This window comes from Colletotrichum chrysophilum (assembly GCF_026319265.1).
Source record: "Colletotrichum chrysophilum strain AFK26 chromosome Unknown scaffold_3, whole genome shotgun sequence".
NCBI classification, from domain to species: Eukaryota; Fungi; Ascomycota; class Sordariomycetes; order Glomerellales; family Glomerellaceae; genus Colletotrichum; species Colletotrichum chrysophilum.
In genome coordinates, this window is record NW_026517290.1 from 834,372 (window position 1) to 852,162 (window position 17,791).

Here is a 17,791-nt window from a genome sequence, read left to right on the forward strand (position 1 = left end):
AAGCCACTGCTTCAAACAAGGCCACCTAAGATTGTACGCGGAAACAGTGACCTGCACCCAGTCGGGAGGGGGCGGGGGAAATGATGAGGTTGATTGGATTGGTTTAATGCCGTCATCCCTGCGCTCTCGATTCTCTCGATTCCATATATTAAAGACCATTTCTATTGTTTGGGAAAATCAGAAATGCGCGTGGGTTGGAGTAAACTCCCAGTGGAATTTGAGAAATCAAGAGGGTTGAAGATCAGGCTCTGGGTTGCAAGGATCTTGGCGAGCGAGCAATGAACTTCCCCTGCTTGGTCGTGGCGGGGTAGCAAAAAAGGGTGTTGAACAGCCTGAGGCGGATTCCAATCGCTTGGGGACCCTCTGCTTTTGAAGGTTGACGCTGCTGACCGGTGAGACACTTGTGCTACCCAAAGGTGGTCGATTTGGGCGATCATCACCGAACAGGCTGACAGCAGGCACCTGGCCGCCTTACGTCCTCATGAGCTGATGCATGTTCTAGCCAATGGACTCTTGGATTTCTGGAGCCCTCAAACCGATGGACTCATCCCCGCCCTTCAGCGCCAGGCAACCCCCCCAAGCCATGGTACGAATCTGCAGACACATATCACCAGTCTGTCATTCATATAGCCAGTGTAACTAGCTGCCAACTGAACGTCGAAAACGTCGTTCGCCGAGAGGAAATTCAAAGTTAAACACGAGCGAGCATGTAAGTCCTTGAATGGAATACACTTAATAGGCTGCTTTTGTTGCGCCAACTGCTGTTTGCCGTTTACAAATCCACGGTGCCGTGATTTCGTGTCGACCTGGCTAACGGCTACCTTTGACCCAATCACCATTCAGTCGCATTGAATCGGCGAATTAGCGTTGCAGCGTGAAAATAGGGAGGGCTCGAGGCGCTATGGGGGCATGGTTCGCGACCTTCAATAGGGGCCGACCAACATCTCGAGGTGGGCGCCAATCTTGCCCGCGCTAACTCTTTTGGAGGCCAACCTGCCAGTCTGCGATGTCTCGTCTCAACGTGACAGACGGCATGCCGCCCGCCCCCTGCAAGTCTTGCGAGCCATGCCACTCAGCCCGAGCAAAGTCTTGCGTGACCATGACGGTTGACTTCGTGGTACTGCGCAAACAATAGCAAGAATGTCTCGAGGCGTGTGCGGTTTAGCACCGACTTTCAAAGTGTGGAATTACACTACGACTGAATTATTGAATTCAGCTGCTCATTCGTAGTTTTTCGGACCCACATCATCGTGGAAACATTCTTTTAGAAGGATGAAAGTTCCTCTTTTGCTATAGATTGACCTTCGTCCAGAAGGAATCCCCTCAGCCGCATGTTGTCAGTGACAATGTGCCCCCCCTCTTCCACTCGAGCAGCAGCAGGCTCGAGGCCTCACCTTCAGTATTTCGTTCCGCAGAGATTCTCCCAAATTTCAATAACTTCAACCCCCAGCGGTCCCTCAAATGGTGTCAGAGAATGTCGCCACCTTCACCGATCCTGCGATTACTCGAAAAACGTCTCATTAGTAGTGTCTACTTCTTTTCTACGCTCGTTGTTACCCCATGTCTTGGACTGGGGACCAGTAAGCTCACAGTCCACGCGTGTCACGATGAACCAAGATCAGGCTTCGCATTTCGCACAGGAGTTCCACATAGCCCTACATGAGTTCCGTGCAATTTGCCGACGACATACGAGAGAGTCGATCCATGGCCAACAATATATCTTGGTCGACAATGTCACAGAAGAACTTCTGGGTCACTCACCCTCGTGCTCGAAGGAACTGTACCAAAATGACCTCGATAGGCTCGGAAAAACCGCGTATCTTCGGCATGACCCTCGTCCACCCAAAGTAAGGACACAACAATACCAGCCGCATCTCCCAATATTCTACACGCTCTTAGATATCGGTGCCCCCTCCCTCATCGACCAGTTCCGTACTCACAAAGATCTCGGGACACTTCCAATCGCGCTTTCAGCATTGAAGAGCAACATCGAAGCGCCCAACTTCCCAGATTTCCATGAGAAGTTCTATGAACACCAGTTTGCATGGTGCCCAATCCGATTTGAAATGGAGATGGGGCGATTGTACGACCACAAAGACATCACTCCGTTCACGAGGAAGGAAGCGATCAAGCCGTACCGCGATGGCAAAGGACGTCTGGTTAATACAGCAAACTTGTATGATATCGAAATACCAGAAGAGCTCGTTGGCGCGAAGTTACAGAAGCGAATGGCATCTGCGAGAATCTCAAGACAGGAGAACTTACAGGGCGAGGCTGCGGGCGCGGGTACGATTACGAATGCAAATACGGGCTGGGTAGGTTGATATTCTCCCAAAGTTTCCATGCTTTGTCACAAAGTCAAATACGCTCGAGAAATTCGCTAATGTTATTGCTTAAATAGAAATATCGGTTCGCCTTGAAACAGTTCAAGCACGACAAACACGACCACTTCAGAAACGAAATGGAGATGTTCCGAAACCTCGAAAACCAGGATGGAATGATACAGTACATCGGATGGTTTCGTAATTTTGAACCGGACGCCGACGGCATCCAGCAAACATACTGGAACATTGTTCTTGAACTGGCTGAGTTTGATTTCTACACTGCCATCAGAATGGAGTCGCCTCCCACGTCTGTTGAAGAGATAAGTGGTTTCTGGGCGGCAATGTCAGAGATATCTGGAGCCCTGGCATCTATTCACACTGTGGTTATTGACCATAACAAATATCTGACGTATGTTCAAGAGAATACGGTGCGGTATACGAAGGGTTGCTGACAACTAATCTCAGGTGGCACGGGGACATTAAACCGGAAAACATACTGAGGGTGAATGATCGCTTCAAGCTCGCAGATCCTGGAGAAGCAAGTATGCGGCTAAAATCGAACAACACAACATCACCTCAAACAGCCAAGGCAATGGGTGGCACAAGATCCTACGGTACGTGTTTCTTAATTGAAATCGATACGAGACTTCTTCTCATTCTTCGCCTTTTCGGTGCCTAACACGCTACATGTACAAAAGCTGCCCCAGAGAAATCGGCGTATCTAGACGGTACTAGTAAGCAGATGCCGTATGTACCCCAAACTAGTGATGTTTGGTCTCTTGGCTGCGTACTGTCGATTGCCGCAACCTATGTGGTGTTGGGTACTCAAGGTGTACTCATTTACAACCAACTTCGCCAACAGGCTATCTTCAATGCGACAACGAGCAAGAGCGATGCATTCCATAACGGAACCAACGTCCTCCAAGAAGTCCTTTATTGGCACCAGTATCTCCGTGAAACAGCCCGAAAGAACGATGCCTACTCAGGCATTGTACTAGACATGGTTGATAAGCATATGCTGGTTGATGGTGACAACAGATGGTCAGCCAGCAAGGTCTTCGAAGAATTCTCAAAAGTCATGTCTAGTATCAACGCGCCAAAGTCCGAAGTCCCACAAGAGCTTCAGCGCCTCCTGGAAAATATCGATCTTCAGGTTGAGACTGATTATGATCACCACTCGGGCATCAATAGAGCGCATCCGGAAGACATTTCGAAACGGATTGTGCCTATTCCGAGACCCAAGCTACCTCAGGCCAATATCGAATTCGAAAGTCGCAACCAGCTCCTAGCGGAAAAGATTCTCCCAGTTGCTCAGCGCTCACAGAATCGGACTGGATCTCCTTCACAGTCACGGAGCCAGTCTTTCAGCTTTGGTGCACTTTCTCATGGAAGGAGGGACCAGCAAGATTTCTCCGATCCTCGAGCAATCCTTCGACGTCAAGGTCAGGGATCAGCTATAGCCGACGCCCAGGATGATGACTGGGATTCTTCGAACCAGCCCTCATCCTTGCATCAGATTGATAACACCAGAAATGAGCCTGATAGAGAGCCTATGACTGTGTGGGTAGTACGAGCTGAACTCGAAAGAAGCGCCATGAGTTGGAAACCATCCTTGAGTAGCCCCAGTACTCTGGTTAGCAAGCGTCCAGTGACGATCAAAGGAAAGCCAGCTTCGAACAATGTGACTAAGAAGCTCGATCTCCGCCTACAACAAGAATTTAGAGACAGAGACATAGTAAGTCAATTTGGATCTGATTTCCAACTCTGAGGTATCTGACAAGCAAAGGTTTTTCTTGTTGACAACGGCACTACAATGAATGTTCACTGGAAGCAGGCTACTGATCTTCTGGAAGTTTTAGTGTGGAGGTCATTAGGATATGACGAAGATGGCGTCGAGCTTCGGTTCACAGATCCTGACACCAATCACAAGGCGAAGGTCAAGGAGTCGCGCTCGCAATCACTGAAGCAATTCACGGACGCAATGAAGTTGGCAACCCCGAGCGCGTCAAGGCGCATCAAAACGAACATTCTGCCCGCATTAGAACGCATAGTCAACGATTACACTACTGGAATGACTTCCGCAAAGTCCAAACCACGGAAGAAAACAATCATAGTACTGACAGACGGAATCTGGGAGGGCATGAACATTGAGTACACACTCGACGTGCATCTCAGATCGACATTCCAAGTACTGCGAGACTTGCATGGGGATCTGCCGTATGTCGCCGCCGGGTACTCTGGTGATCGCGAAGACATCTCAGTGATTCGCCCTATTACAATCCAGTTCGTGCAATTTGGAAACGAACCAAACGCAGCGGCAAGATTAAAGCGTCTGGATGATGACATGAGGCTTTACGGCTGTCCGTAAGTGAAACGCTGGTGTCTAGTGGGTCATGGACTCAACACGAACTGATGCTAATCTCTGACATTCAGGGACCTTATTGACACTGAGCACGCCAATGGAGACATTTATAAGATGTTTCTTGGAAGCGTTTGCCTTGAATTCGACAAGAAAGAGACAGTAGTAACTCTTCCAGCAATATCTCCCGCGTCAAGCATGCAGAATACAAACGGAGGACTGTTGGTGAGAAATTCAGTCAAAAGATCCAGCACAATAAACCAAGCCCCGCCAACACTCAATGACGAAACACATTTTGCGACTCCTTCGCGAACAGCAAGCCGCCTTTCCTCGCACGTCTCTCACTCAGAAGCAAATCAACGGTCTTCGATGCTTTCTACCCCTACGTCTACGAGGCACGAGCTTCCTGCAGACTTCGAACTCGACGAGCAAAACTCGTCACGACTGTCTTCGTTTAGAAGGTCAACCACCCAAAGAAACATGAACTCATCGTCTCCAAATTCGCCGCTGTCTCCAGATTCTGGCACCTATGACTCATTGTTTTCGCCCCTGGATAGCTCACCCCAAAGGTCGCCTGCCACTTCGAAATCAACGCAATACTTCTGATGCATTTCTTTTTTCTTTTCTTTTTGGTTTCTAAGGCTTCAAATTTCGTGTTCAGTAGGGTACGGCAAGAAGAAAAACAGGGAGGTAGGTATAACGACCAATACCAGAGTTATGGTGCTCTCTCTGTCCATTAAAAGCTAGGCTAGTTGAAGGGGGATTGGTTTCTTGAATGATGAATCCTGTCACATCACGATGAGTTGAAGGGACTTTCCCTGAATGTTACCCAACTGAAGAGTACCGTGCTGATTGAAACCAACTACCGAGTGCTGTTGCACAGTGTAGGAAGGAATATTAAAAAGAAATACCTAATCTAATGGTCGTTACTTACTCTCGTGATCTGTCTCCACAGCCTCATCGTCGGCTTGAATACGACGAAGTCCGATGCCGATAACCCCAACAACGCTCGCGGCTGCCATAGCGGCAGCGACCAAAAAAGCCCTAGTAATAGCATGGTTGTATACATCCATGAGAATTTCAAGCTTTCCGTCAGATACAAATCCCGCCAGTTGCGTGGCACCGGCGCTTTGAACATGACGAAAGTCAATACCGGGAATCTTAGCTGAGATTCCGGCAGCCAGGTCGCTCGAAAACACAGCCTGGGCGACCGTAATTGCAGCAGTAGGTCCAAAGCACTGGAAGAAGAGGACGACTGCGACGCCGATGGCAACATCTCCCTCAGCCAGCGTGCTTTGAACAGCAACTGCGGCTTGTTGGGTCGAGGCTCCGATGCCAAGGCCCGCAATAACTTGATATGAGATCCACTGGCCAGCACCAGACTGAAGTCGAAGAGTTGATAGAAGACCGGCACCTACTGCAACCAACACCGTCCCTGCAAGCATGAAGGGTTGGTAGTATCCTATCTTAGCGACACCCCAGCCGCTGAGGAAAATGGTTAGGATGAAAGCCAAGCAGAAGGCTAGGTAGTGTACACCCGACTGCTCTGGAGTGTCACCTTGAATGGCCTGAAACCATAATGGAACCTAGCATTTTAGTCAGATGAACTGTTCATGAGTGGAAGGGAGGGACAAATGCCTACATAATACACCAAAACGAAAAAGGCGCTATCGAGGCAAAACCCGAAGAAGGCTCCAAATATGACGACACGCATCTTGATAAGTCGAGGTGGCACAAGCGCCTTCTCGCCCATCCACCACTGCTCTACAGTGAAACCAATGATGAGGGCACCGGCTACTACAAAACACACGATGGTGCGGCCATCGCTCCATGAGAACAAAGTCCCACCAAATTGGAGAGCAAGAAGAAATGAGGTAATCCCAGGAAGAACAAGGGCCATGCCAAGATAATCTAAACCCCGGATTTTCTGCAGCCAAGGCCGCCGTTGGTCTTGGGTTGGTGGGGGCGACTTGATCAGAAACAATGTCGCAACAGCGGGAGGAGCCGCAATTGGGAGATTGATGTAGAAGCACCTTCAGAGGGTCAGCAAACAAGTCGAAGAATTTGGATAGAAAGCTCGAACTAACCATCTCCATGTCAAATAACTATTTGTGATGAGGCCCCCAGCGACTGGTCCGACGACCGCCGCAACGCCGTATACCATGCCAATCGCGCCCAAGTACAGAGGCAACTTCTTCGCTGGTAAAGCTGCGGATATAAGAACCAAGCTGCCGCTTTGCAAGCCAGAAGCTCCAACGCCGGCGATCGCGCGGCCGACAATGAATACAGCTGAGCTGGGACTGACCGCGCAAATCAGAGAGCCAACTTCAAAGATGCCGAGGGAGGCCAAAAAGACAATCTTGATGTTAAACTGATTGTACATGCGACCAAACACCAGCTGAAAAGCACACAGAGTCATCTGATACGCCGATCCATACCACTGGAGATGATGTCAGTAGGGGCTACTCGAGTCCGCTTTCAGAGTTGCATTTACTTACACCAACATCTTTCAGAGAGCCGAAATCATCTGTGATTCTTGGGATGGCGGTTGCAATGATCCCCTCGTCGAGAAATGTGCACAATACTCCAAAGGAGATGGCCAGCCAAATCAGAAAGGCCTTCCATCCAGGGAGATCCCCTGTCGCTGCCTTTTTCTCCGAGGCGTTGAGCACATCTGATTGACTGCCAGAAGTTTTGGACTGAGCATCGACTGGCTTTTCGGCGCGCTCATGCACCTGCTCTTGACTCTGCAAAGACATTTTGAGTGCACAGGTCGAGCAGTATCTGAGACCACCACCTAGGGAGAGCAAACAGACACCGTTGAGAAAGATGGACAAGATGAGAGCATATTCATTCATCACTCTCCGGGATGGAAACCATAAGAGGGCCATGTCAAGATTCCTGAATGATTTGCCCGGTCTCGCCCCCACTACACTGCCTGACCGCCACAGTTGGGGTGTTCAGCCTAGACATGGATCAAAGCCCTGTCACCAACCGCAACAGGAAGGCGAATGAGCACTAAAGAAGCCGATGGAGTTGAGACATACCTTAACTAACGTTCAGCATCACAATTATGGAGTGCGACGATTTCCTGCCTTATCGCTGACCACCCTTCTCGTGGGTCTGAAGGATCGAACTGCATGCTCTCGCTAGGCACCTAAGTAGAAGTTCTTCCTGGAGGGCTTCTTCAAGCAACGATCTCGAGTACAAGCATTGGTCCCGCCCGGCAGGAAGAAGTCAACATGCGTCAAAGCCTGGATCCCACGAACCCATGCAAGGCACAGCATGCAGCCGCCTTGCATGCATTGGCTACAAAAGAACCAATGGGTACCAGGATGCTGGGCCCTGTCACGAACCTCATCTGCACCAGTCACCAATGACAAATGTCATTTTTTCCTCACACAGCCGGCCCATCATTGACTGGAACGGTTAGTAACACACAACCAAAGTCAGCCTTTCCAAAGAGAGAGACATATTATCCACGCAAGACTCCGACACAGCGAATCGGATAGCCAATTCCAGTTTCCGCAAAACAAGTCGAACATTGTGTGACCACACCGGCAAAAGACAGCCGGGCACAGCGGACGAAGAATCTGTCGAGTACTCAAGTGACTCACACTATCGAATCACAAGAACACGAGGCTCTCTGATGTGATCTGACTTTTGCCTTCCGGTGGAACTATTAGTGGAATTGTGGAAGGTATCGCAACTGTGGGTATACGACCGCAGTCGAAGGATTCGAAGCCCAAGATGTCTTCACTCAGCTTCCTTTCTAGGTAAGCGACACGTTTGGAAACAAGGCCAGAACACAGCGGAGAAGACCACCTCGGGCCATAACAGAGAGGCTATGCGAAGTTCAAGCTCTTCGGGTCACGCGGAAAGGAAGTCCGCTGGTAAGTCTCGAATAATGTGGGAGTTTATGGATGAAGGGTGGCTCATCAGCTTGAAGGATTTCGCGTGTGCCAGGAGGTTCGAATTCTGGCCCGAATGCTTGATCCTCGATATGGCTAGTGAAAGCCGATGATCCGAATGCTCGCTTTATGCACTCTTCTTGAGGCATGCATGATCTTCTGGGTGGGGGACATATATGATCGAGAGTCGCCAACATCGTCTTGGCGCCACTCCCCAGGGCTGACATCTTGCATGATAATCTTCATGCACGTTAAACTATTACACCCCAATTTGCACATCAACAGCCAAGATGTTATCTTCTGACGGCAAATGGAAGCTTGCCCCAAGGCTTCATTCCGTCAAGTTTGTTTTCGATGCGCCTATTCCAGCAGACGCCCCGGCTCCTGACGAGTTCGTCTTCGATAGCCCATTTTCCAGTGGCACTCCGGGAATCCCCAAAAAGTTCACTTTCAAGTCGCCCGGTTCAATGAACGATGGTCACAATGAAGCCAGCGACATTGACGGTCTTTCCGCATCCAGCCAACGCAGTGTCACTGAAGTCACCGAGGATGAGATTACAATACACTCGAATACGCCATCCCAGAAGGTTACCTGTGAAAAGACACAGAATCCCATCGGATCGTTCAAGAGCCCGGTGCTTCATGTTCGAGGTCCATGCTTTGACTTGAGCAACGTGGAAAGACCTATCGAGTCGGTCGTTTGTGCTGCCTGGGCTCTGGTGCTTTCGTCGCAAAACGCTACGCAAGCCGTTTGTTTTGGACTGAACTCATCGATTGCAGAGCACGGTTCCAAGTCGATCTCATCTGTGGACATGAGCGTTGCCACCAATCATACCAGCAACATTGCGGACTTTCTCGAGTATGTTGAGCAATCTATGAACAGAAACTCCGCGGACAGTGGTAAAGGATTCACCACAAAATCTCATCTGAGAACAAATGTATACCTTGTAGAGAGCCAGTACATCGTACCGCCATTCAATTCAACGAAGTATGACTTCGTTCTCGAATGTCATATGAATGGAACCGAGATCGCCTTGGCAGCCACTTTCAATCACGAAGTCGTTTCTAAAACCTCAGTGAGATTTCTACTGAACGACTTGGAGAATGTGCTCTGGCAGTTGTCGTCCTCGGTAGGGGAAGTGCAGAAGTTGGAAGACATCCAGATACTAGGCCCGGCCAGCCAACGCCACCTCGTTCAGCTTAACCGACCGTGAGTACCGCATTTTATTATCACAGAGAACAACTTCTAATGGCTGTGCAGATTGGAGAGAAGAGAGAACGTATTTATCGATGATCTCGTGGCCAATCAAGCCAAACTAGATCCATCCGCTGAGGCTATTTGCGCCTGGGATGCCGGCCTCTCTTATGGCCAGCTTCTGCAATACGCTGATAGGCTCGGCAACTCCCTGACCAACTTGGGCGTGACGCGTGGAACCTTCGTTCCGATCATCTTCGAGAAGTGCGCCTACAGCATCATCGCCATTCTTGGAGTCCTCAGGGCGGGCGGTGCCGTTGTGGCTTTGGACCCCTCACTACCCGCCGCCCGCCTGGAAATGATAATTGAAGACGTCAAAGCTTCAGTGGTGATCTCTTCAGCGAAAAGTCAACATCAGATTCCTCCGCATATCTCACGAAACAAAAGGATGGTGATAGATAGACTGTTCATCGAGAGGCTCCCACTCGCAACCCCTGCAGGCCCATCTTCTGTGTCGAGGGATGTTGATGACGCTCTCTACGTTGTGTTTACTAGCGGATCGACTGGCAAGCCGAAGGGCGTGGTGGTCACACACGCTGCCTTCGCTTCGAGTGCCAAGGGATTCTCCAAGGCAATACATCTCGATTCCCCAAGTTCCCGAGTGCTACAATACTCCTCGTTCTCCTTCGACATATCCATGTTAGAGATCTTCACTTCTCTCATGGCTGGGGCCTGTCTCTGCATTCCTAGCGAGGAACAGCGAATGAACGATTTGACGACTTGCATTTCCAGTATGAACGTCAACTGGGCTATGCTGACACCGTCGGTGGCCAGCCTCATCAGTCCTGGAGGTGTTCCCAGCCTCGACGTTCTCTGCTTAGTTGGCGAAGCACTGCCACAAGCCGTTGCTGATACTTGGGCTGACCACGTCAAGACCATCAACGCATATGGTCCTGCGGAATGCTCTGCCCTCACCATTGTCAGTGAGCCGAGAGTTCGAGGTGTGAAGAGCATTTCTATTGGGCGACCCGCGAATTGCGCTGTCTGGATTGTGAATGAGAACGGACATCTGGCTCCTTTCAATGCTGTCGGTGAGATAGTCATCGAGGGACCTCCCGTTGCACGCGGCTACCTCGGCGATGATGTCAAGACCAAGGAAGTCTTTCTCGATGATCCTGAATTCCTCCGAGGAGTTGTTCGACATCCTGGGCGCTGCTACCGAACAGGCGATCTTGGCCGTATGAATCCTGATGGGTCAATCGATTTTCTCGGTCGGAAGGACTCTCAAGTCAAGATAAACGGCCAACGCGTTGAGCTCGGAGAGATCGAGCACCAACTCAAGGAGCTCTTTTGTGGTGCGCAGTCGTCATTTGCGATGCCGAATGCGCCGGCTTGGGACGTTGCCGTTGAGCTGCTTCAACCGAGTGGAACACAAACCACAGTACTATTATCAGCATTCGTTGCTTGCTCGAAATCAATGATCCAGAACCACGAATCTTCAAGCCTCCTTATTCATGAGGCAGAGCCTGCGTGGATGGAAGTCAAATCTTTGAGCGCGCAAGCGTTGATTGAGCTCGCGGAGAGGCTTCCGACATATATGGTGCCCAAAACGGTAGTGCCATGCCACAAGTTGCCTCTGTCTCCTTCTGGGAAAGTTGATCGCAAGACACTTCGCAATTTGGGCAACACCATGACCCTGCAGCAACTGATGTGTTCACCGAGTCAGGGCAACCCTCCGACCCCGCGAGTTGCCATAATCGAGCCAGACCCTTTGGAAATCAATGTGATTGAAGACGAAGAAGATTCTTCCGAGGGTCAGATAACTCTGCTATCAGAGGACATTCCCGCATCTGAGTCTTCGATGCCCTTGTCGTCAACGTCAGACACAGCGTTGAACCCTGCGGAGGTGGTGCTGCGGAAGGCCTGGGGCAAGGTCTTGAGTCTTCCCGAAGATTCAATCACTGCCGAAGACGACTTCTTCAGACTCGGTGGCGACTCAATCGGTGCCATAAAAGTTGTTGCAGCGTGCCGTCAGCTTGCAATTCAAATCAACGTTGCCAGTATTTTCAAGAACTCGGTCCTAAGGCAAATGGCCTTGGTTTGCAAAAGGACTGCGACAGACAAGACCAACGCAGCATCAAACCAGTACAACCCCTACCAGCTTGTCGATCAGTTTAACCTAGCTGAGCTGCGCAAAGAAGTCTCCTTTCAGTGCGAGGTTCAGCCTGATGATGTTGAAGACATGTACCCCTGCACTCACATGCAGGAAGGTTTGATGGCAGTCAATCTCACACGACCTGGGAGCTACACGGGCCGTTGGATTCATCCTTTGCCCCAAGCCATCGATTTGGCACGGTTCAAGAAGTCGTGGGAGGATATACATGCGACTTCACCTATTCTGCGAACCCGATTCGCCACCACGGCATCTGCAGGATCTCTCCAGGCCATCATAAAGGGGCATGTGCAGTGGCTTACTTCCGACGACCTTGAGAAATATTTGGCAAACGACGACGCAAACCCAATGTTTCCTGGAGATTCACTCAACCGGTTCGCTCTAGTCACTGATGTCAACGGCGATGTCACGTTTGTGTGGACTATTCATCACATGCTTTACGATGGCTGGTCTCTAGCCATGCTTTGCAACAGACTGAACGAGACGTATCACGGTCGAGCGGTCAAGCCGGCCACTGACTATCGCAAGTTCATTTCCTACACTCAAAAGCTTGAGTCCAGGCATAGCTCCGACTACTGGCAAAGGGAACTTAGCGAATGCCCACAATCAACCTTCCCCGCCGCCCCAAGGCCAGGTCATCAGTCGTTCGCTCGCGCCGTCGTAAGAGATTCTCTGATTATTGACGTGGACACAGCCTCCGGCGTGACTATGTCAACAGTGGTTCGGGCTGCGTGGGCTCTCATGATCAGTCACTTCTCCGAGTCGGATGATGTCTTGTTCGGAGCAACTGTGTCGGGTCGAAACGCACCGTTGGAAGACATTGATAACATCGAGGGCCCCACGATTGCGACTGTGCCAGTGAGAGTCTCAATCAGTAAGAGCTCCACTGTGCTGAAATTCCTTCGCCAAGTTCAAGACCAAGCCACAGCTATGATTCCCTTTGAACAAGCCGGCATTCAGCAGATCAAGTCTCTTAACGAGGACACAAAGCGCGGGTGCGGGTTTCAGAACTTGCTCGTTGTTCAAGCTGGCGGTGGGTGGGATGAGAATGGCCCCGGACCCCTTGGCAAGCCTATTTATCGGGAAGAATTCACTACATTTCCGGTTACCTGCGAGGTCTGGCTTCAACCAGGCAAGGTCGAGTTTGCGACTCACGTCGACGAAGATGCGACCACTCGCGTATTCGTAGCCGAAGCTATCGAAACCGTCAAGATCATCATGACTCAGCTGTCCTGGGCGACGTCTTCTACTAAGGCAGACTGCGAGCTCTCGAGACTTGCTTACGATATGCTACCGGCAGAAATTGACGGAAGGACGAGTAGAGATGACGTTTTGCCGGTGAAGATTTCTGCCACGATCAACGACCTTATCTCAGAGCAAAGCACGGTTCACCCAGGAAAGGAAGCAGTGACATCGACACTAGACACTCTGTCCTACGATTCTCTCGAGACAATGTCCTCTGCGCTTGCTGTACACCTAAAAAGTGTTGGCGTTGCAACTACAGACTTTGTCCCACTCTGCTTCGAGAAGTCCGTCTGGACGGTTGTCGCCATGCTTGCGGTGATGAAGGCTGGTGCTGCATTTGTGCCCCTGGATCCTGACCAACCGATATCACGTCTCAGAGCAATTACGAGCGAAATCAAGGCGAAAGTCGCGATCGTGTCTGCCTTCTACTCTAAAGCCACCGACCTTGGCATTGCGACTACGGTGGTTGCGGATAGGAGTTCCTTAGGAGTACTTTTGCAATCCAACACCACAGGATCCGCCCGATTAAACAATCCCGAAAATCCAGCATATGTTATCTTCACCTCTGGATCTACTGGAACTCCCAAGGGTGTTGTCATCTCGCACTCTGCTTTTACTTCTGGGGCAACGGCTCATGGGAAGGCCCTCCGTATTTCCAGTGACCATCGCGTCCTACAGTTTTCTTCTTACAACTTCGACGCCAGCCTCTTCGAAATTCTTACCACGCTCATACACGGCGGCACTGTTTGCGTCCCGACAGAAAACCAACGTGTCGAAGGAATACTGGATTTCGTAAAGGAGACGAACGTTAGTCTCTCGCTCCTAACGCCATCTGTGGCTCGACTACTAGCACCATCCAATGTACCGTCCTTGAAAACCCTGATTCTTGGAGGCGAAGCCCCCGATGAGCCCGTCATTGCCAGGTGGCTAGATTCAGGTGTCCAGGTTTTCAACGCGTATGGGCCCAGCGAATGTTCTGTGATTGCAACAGTTCAAGCCTGCGCCATTGGAGCAGAAGCCAGGACTATCGGGTACCCTGTCGGGTGCTCTTGCTGGATAGTTGATGCAGACGACGTCAACACTTTGTTGGCTGATGGCGAAGTGGGCGAGCTCCTTATCGAGGGTCCAACTTTGGCCAATGGATATCTCGACGATCTACAAACATCCGCATCTTTCATCGATAGCCCTATTTGGGGGAAGGGGACTCGCTTGTACAAGACTGGAGATCTGGTTCAAAGAACCAAGGATGGGTCCTTCATCTACCATGGGCGTAAGGATTTTCAAATCAAAATCAATGGACAGAGAGTGGAGCTTGGAGACATTGAGTCTCACTTGTCCACCTGTCGATTTGTCAAGCGTGGCGTAGTTATCTTCCCGTCCTCAGGCCCACTCGCAAAGCAGCTTGTTGGCGTACTGGACATGGAGGAGGACGAGAATGAGGACAACAATGATAACGACAGAGACGACGACAAGAGAAACACAGACAGTGTGGCTTACAGGGATCGTATTCGCTCCCGTGCCAAGGCGTTAGAAGACATCAAGCAAGAGATATCTGAAAGGGTTCCCAGCATCATGGTCCCAAGGCATTGGGTCGACGTCAAGAAGCTGTCGACCGAAGGCTTTCCGCTTTCCACCTCAGGCAAGGCGAATAGAAAGCTCATCTTAAGTTGGATAGAGAAAATGTCTGCACCCGATGCCCGAGCTATTGACGGCCCTGTTGTAGCCGACTGTGCAACGCCTGACATTAGATCGGACGAGGTACTCGCGTATGAACTGGCGAGCAAGATCTTCTCCCTCCTTCCCAGGGAATCATTCCATCTTCAGCGCGGCATTTCGGATCGATTTGCAGACTTGTTGCTGCATTCATCAGGACTAGACTCGCTCAACATGATGTCAATCATGCACTTCGTTCGTTCGAAGTATCAAGTGCGGGTGAGCATTCAACTTTTGATGGATGAACGAACAAGCATTCGAAGCCTGGCTGCGTTCATTGCAGACACAATTGCCGAAAACAGAACCAAAAGCCGTGCGCCGACACAACCTGTGTTGTGTGGGATCGACATCATGACTCTGATCGAGCAGCAAGAAACCGAGCTCTTGAGATGGCAACACATGTCAGATGACCTTCCTAAGAGACCTGCCAGAAGAGCAAAGTTGACAATATTCCTGACCGGCGCCAACGGGTATCTGGGCACACAGATCCTGCGTCGACTCTTGGAACGAGAAGATGTAAAGAGAGTCATTACCCTTGTGCGTGGAAACAGCATAGACACGGCCAGAAAAAGGGTCATCGAAGCGGCTCGGAAAGGTCTTTGGTGGACAGACTTTCACGGAGAAAAGTTGGAAGTGTGGAAGGGCGACTTGGGGATGCCGAACCTTGGGCTTACGGACGGAGAGTGGAACACGTTGGCTGACGGAAATTCTATCGACATCATTATCCACAACGGCGCCATTGTGAACTGGAACAAAGGCTATGCGGCTTTAGAGGCTGTGAATGTCCGCTCAACCGTCCAGCTCACTGCTCTCGCGATTCGGAACCCGAACCTGAAGTTTACGTTCATATCAGGTGGGAGGCAGTGCCGTTCCGCAGATGAGTTGGATGAGGACGTTGCTCGAGAGCTGTCCAAAGCGATGGGCTACAGCCAGTCTAAGTTCGTGGCGGAAGTCCTGGTGAAACGTGCCGCAGAGCGTTGCCCGCTCGGTGAAAGAAACATTGCCGTATTCAGACCGGGTCTAATCATTGGAACACCAACAGAAGGAGTGGCCAATACGGACGACTATATATGGCGTTTGACGGCGGCGAGCATAGACGTTGGCGCGTACAACTGTGACGACGACTCCGCCTGGCTACACTTGTCTGACGCTGCGACGACGGCTGAAGCAGCGGTTTATACTGCATTTTCACCAGCCTCGCTTCACAAGGCAGTTGTTCATCATGAGGATGGAATGACGTGGGGAGCCTTTTGGAGCCTGATCCAGAACATGGGCTTCAGCATCCGTTCGATGCCAGCGTCTCAGTGGCTACCACTTCTAAGAAGAGACATCACATCCAGGAATGAAGGGCATCCTCTGTGGCCACTAGCGCACCTGATGGAGGATGGGTCATTGGAATGGGATGTGCGTGTTCAAGAGCAACGAGAGGCCCCGTTGAGACTGAAGGTTGCAGTCAAAAGAAACGTGCAGTTCCTTGTCCGGGCTGGGTTTCTATCAAACGGTGGTATCGTTGCTGAAACGACGCATGTCAAGCGTGGTCCGTTTTCTCGTGCTTCATCGAGAGAGGGATGGGGTATAGCAAAGTGATGCCGATAGAAATTCCGCATCTCCCGGAAACGTTTTGTCTATACATGCTGTGTGTCTACAAATTGTACTTGTTTCAGTTTCACCCTCATGTTATACATCCTTAATGAGGTATTTGTCCACCGGATACCAAAGTTGATGCCCAACGCCTCATCAAACGTCCCCTGCGCCCTTGCAATGTTCTGATACATTCGTGCCTTGGCTTGTCCCCAAGTCGCAATGGCCATTATACAATTCCGTCATCAGACGTGTATGAAAAGTCTTGTATGGTCTGTAGGGCAGTTTGGAATGACTTATTTCGACGCTGGTCAGGTGAGAAGGCCCAGGCTTGTCCCAAGGTTTCACAAACCTATCAACGACAGCATCATTAACAAACGCCTTGTACACATCCATGCTGGGGTTAAAGGACTGGTCCGAAATGAGAACATGAACCTGATTGACTATGGTCAGTAAACAAATCTGGCTCAAGACTGATTGGCCGCCGCCAGACTTAGTTCTGACCTTGTGAAAGGTATCCTCTTTGGAAATACCTACCTCTAGCCGGGCGTAACACCCACGACTTCGGCTTCGTTGAGCTTGCGCAACGATCAGCGCTGTGATATACGGATTTGGGCTCAGGTCGGCGGCAAGCTGCCTCTGACGAACGCATCTTTTTTGACTGTAGAAGCAATGTTTTTTTGACTGTAGAAGCAATGATGCTGAAGGGCCGATAAATCTATGTGCACAACAGAAAAGATAAGTCCGTTCAGAGGTGAAGGAGGGCTGAAAAAGCCATCACCTAGAAGGGGAATCATTTCGGTTTCGAATCGGAGAAACAGAACCCTAAAGGCATCAGAAGAAACAAGTTATGATAAAACTCGTGCACTTACATCATTTTGAAGAAGGCAGATTTCAGGAGCTGACGCATGACATCTGTTTTATCGTGAAATACGCCATACAGCTCTTTTCCCCATTTCCTGGGCGGACCGTCTGACAACTCTTCACTCGTAGACCAAGATTCGAGTGCTCCATGCGACTGGAAATACTTATACGCAACTCCATTCCGAGGTCCAGGAGGCTGTTGTGTATTCCCAGTAAAGACACAACGGAGGAGCTGAAGCTGGCGCGCCGTCCATTTGCGCGGATGAACCAAAAGGCGCTCCCGAGAGAATACGCGCGCAATGCGATGAATGGAAAGACTCGAGATATCGTTGATGTCTTCTCCTGGAAGGAGCTTTCTGTTGTAAGCTTTGCGCACCTCCGCAGAGAGCGATCGGTTTGGATTGTTCATTTCAGATCTCGAAGATA

At 50.4% G+C, this 17,791-nt stretch overlaps 3 protein-coding genes across 3 annotated transcripts; all 3 read left to right on the forward strand.

The window, feature by feature from the left end:
• Positions 1–2,461: 2,461 nt before the first annotated feature.
• On the forward strand, positions 2,462–4,060 carry COL26b_000890 (uncharacterized protein; the record flags this gene model as incomplete). Its single annotated transcript, XM_053173853.1, has 3 exons — positions 2,462–2,733; positions 3,090–3,922; positions 4,047–4,060. 3 exons carry the CDS (start codon positions 2,462–2,464, stop codon positions 4,058–4,060), a joined length of 1,119 nt encoding a protein of 372 aa, XP_053042410.1.
• A 4,824-nt stretch (positions 4,061–8,884) lies between these two features.
• COL26b_000891 (NRPS) lies at positions 8,885–13,736 on the forward strand (the record flags this gene model as incomplete). Its single annotated transcript, XM_053173854.1, has 4 exons — positions 8,885–9,804; positions 9,856–10,196; positions 10,290–13,669; positions 13,722–13,736. 4 exons carry the CDS (start codon positions 8,885–8,887, stop codon positions 13,734–13,736), a joined length of 4,656 nt encoding a protein of 1,551 aa, XP_053042411.1.
• A 1,535-nt stretch (positions 13,737–15,271) lies between these two features.
• COL26b_000892 (putative secondary metabolism biosynthetic enzyme) lies at positions 15,272–15,912 on the forward strand (the record flags this gene model as incomplete). The annotated part of the gene is made up of 2 exons (XM_053173855.1): positions 15,272–15,858; positions 15,894–15,912. The coding sequence occupies 2 exons, from the start codon at positions 15,272–15,274 to the stop codon at positions 15,910–15,912; spliced, it is 606 nt and encodes a 201-aa protein (XP_053042412.1).
• Between the last annotated feature and the right edge of the window lie 1,879 nt (positions 15,913–17,791).